The sequence below is a fragment of the Euphorbia lathyris genome, chromosome 1 (genome assembly GCF_963576675.1).
Source record: "Euphorbia lathyris chromosome 1, ddEupLath1.1, whole genome shotgun sequence".
NCBI lineage: Eukaryota > Viridiplantae > Streptophyta > Magnoliopsida > Malpighiales > Euphorbiaceae > Euphorbia > Euphorbia lathyris.
The window spans coordinates 51119151-51120466 of record NC_088910.1 but is presented as its reverse complement, the minus strand read 5'-3'; the positions used below and the strand labels follow the sequence as shown (position 1 = coordinate 51120466).

Below are 1316 nucleotides of genomic sequence, written 5' to 3'. Positions count from 1 at the left end.
TGAAATTAATCGGACTAACTACATTACATTACAACTCTCACTTATCCTCCTAACCTTGTAAACAGAAGAATGGCTGAAGCTATCCTCGGCTTCACAATTACAAGACTCCCTCTCCGTAACGCATCTAAATCCTTGTTCAACCCACTGGTAACATCTCCCTATCTTGCTTTCTTCTTCTTCTTCTCATATTAACAATATTATCTTTGCCTTTGCAGCTTAAGCAATGCTCAACCTCCACACGTTTAAGTGGATGGCAGCAGCAGGTAATACTTTACTTAATTTAATGTCTATATATATATGGTTAGAATTTGCAGTAACAATTTGAATGAATTATATAATGATAGCATCAAGGAGAAGGAATGAAGAGCAAGAGAGGCAGTTTGAGTAAAGCGAATGCTATTCCAGATTGGCCATTAATGGCAGTGCTAGTTGATCATTTGGATGGACAAAGAGACCTTGTCACTCATAAATCAATATGGCATCTTAGTGATCAAGTCATTAAGAATGTTTGTGAGTTCCTTCTTTCTCATTATCACTCACTTTCATTTTCACTCTATTTTCTCTTTAATTAATTACTTTTTGTTTCTCTCAATTTGTTTTAGATGTATTTTACATAATGTTCACTTGTTGGGGATGTTTGGTGTTTGGTTCAACCAAAGTAAGTTGGTGCTGTTGCTGTCATTATATATATATATTCAGATTCAAATTGAATTTAAATGAATGCATGGGTTCAATTTGTAATTAAAAGTGTATGAAAACATATATATATAGGATCCATTCTACGATTCAGAAGCATATAGGGGAGATGGAGGAGATGGTACTGGACACTGGATTTATGATAAGGTACTTACTGCTTAATTAATTTTCATATCAATATAGTAAAAAGATGCATTATGGGATGATGATGATGCAGCAAGAAGACATAGAAGAAGCAGCGAGAGCAGAGCTGTGGCGCGAGGAGTTGATTGAGGAGATTGAGCAGAAGGTCGGAGGTCTCCGTGAATTGGAAGAAGCTATCCGTAAATAGACTAGACTTTATTCATACTGTAAATTTCACTCTAAACTCTAATAATCAAAATTGTTTTCAAAATGGATACCTTTTACTTTATGAAAAATACTTTAATATAAGCATGAGAGAAAGTCAGTCAGGCTTAGGTCTTCCTCACACGGCCCATGATGAATCCAAATCCAACCATATCTTATGTTAATTTGGGTCATGCTTAAAAAGATTGATGTATCAAAGATATCTGGAACAATAATTAAACCTTTAAGCCCATAGTGGGATTGAACTTTTGAGACGGGAGTGAAGGAGCTGA

At 35.3% G+C, this 1316-nt stretch overlaps 1 protein-coding gene across 1 annotated transcript; it reads left to right on the top strand.

Moving 5' to 3' along the window:
• On the top strand, positions 1-1096 carry LOC136232379 (photosynthetic NDH subunit of subcomplex B 4, chloroplastic). Its single transcript, XM_066021502.1, has 6 exons — positions 1-147; positions 216-263; positions 345-510; positions 603-658; positions 772-843; positions 914-1096. The coding sequence occupies exons 1-6, from the start codon at positions 70-72 to the stop codon at positions 1025-1027; spliced, it is 534 nt and encodes a 177-aa protein (XP_065877574.1). The 5' UTR covers positions 1-69; the 3' UTR covers positions 1028-1096.
• The last annotated feature ends 220 nt before the right edge of the window (positions 1097-1316 follow it).

What these genes read in the sequence shown, in the direction of transcription:
- LOC136232379 (XM_066021502.1), top strand. Translation starts at nt 70, where the DNA reads ATGGCTGAAGCTATCCTCGGCTTCACAATTACAAGACTCCCTCTCCGT. An exon ending in TGGTGTTTGGTTCAACCAAA is followed by an intron (nt 659 to 771) that starts GTAAGTTGGTGC and finishes ATATATATATAG; the next exon opens with GATCCATTCTACGATTCAGA. An exon ending in GACACTGGATTTATGATAAG is followed by an intron (nt 844 to 913) that starts GTACTTACTGCT and finishes ATGATGATGCAG; the next exon opens with CAAGAAGACATAGAAGAAGC.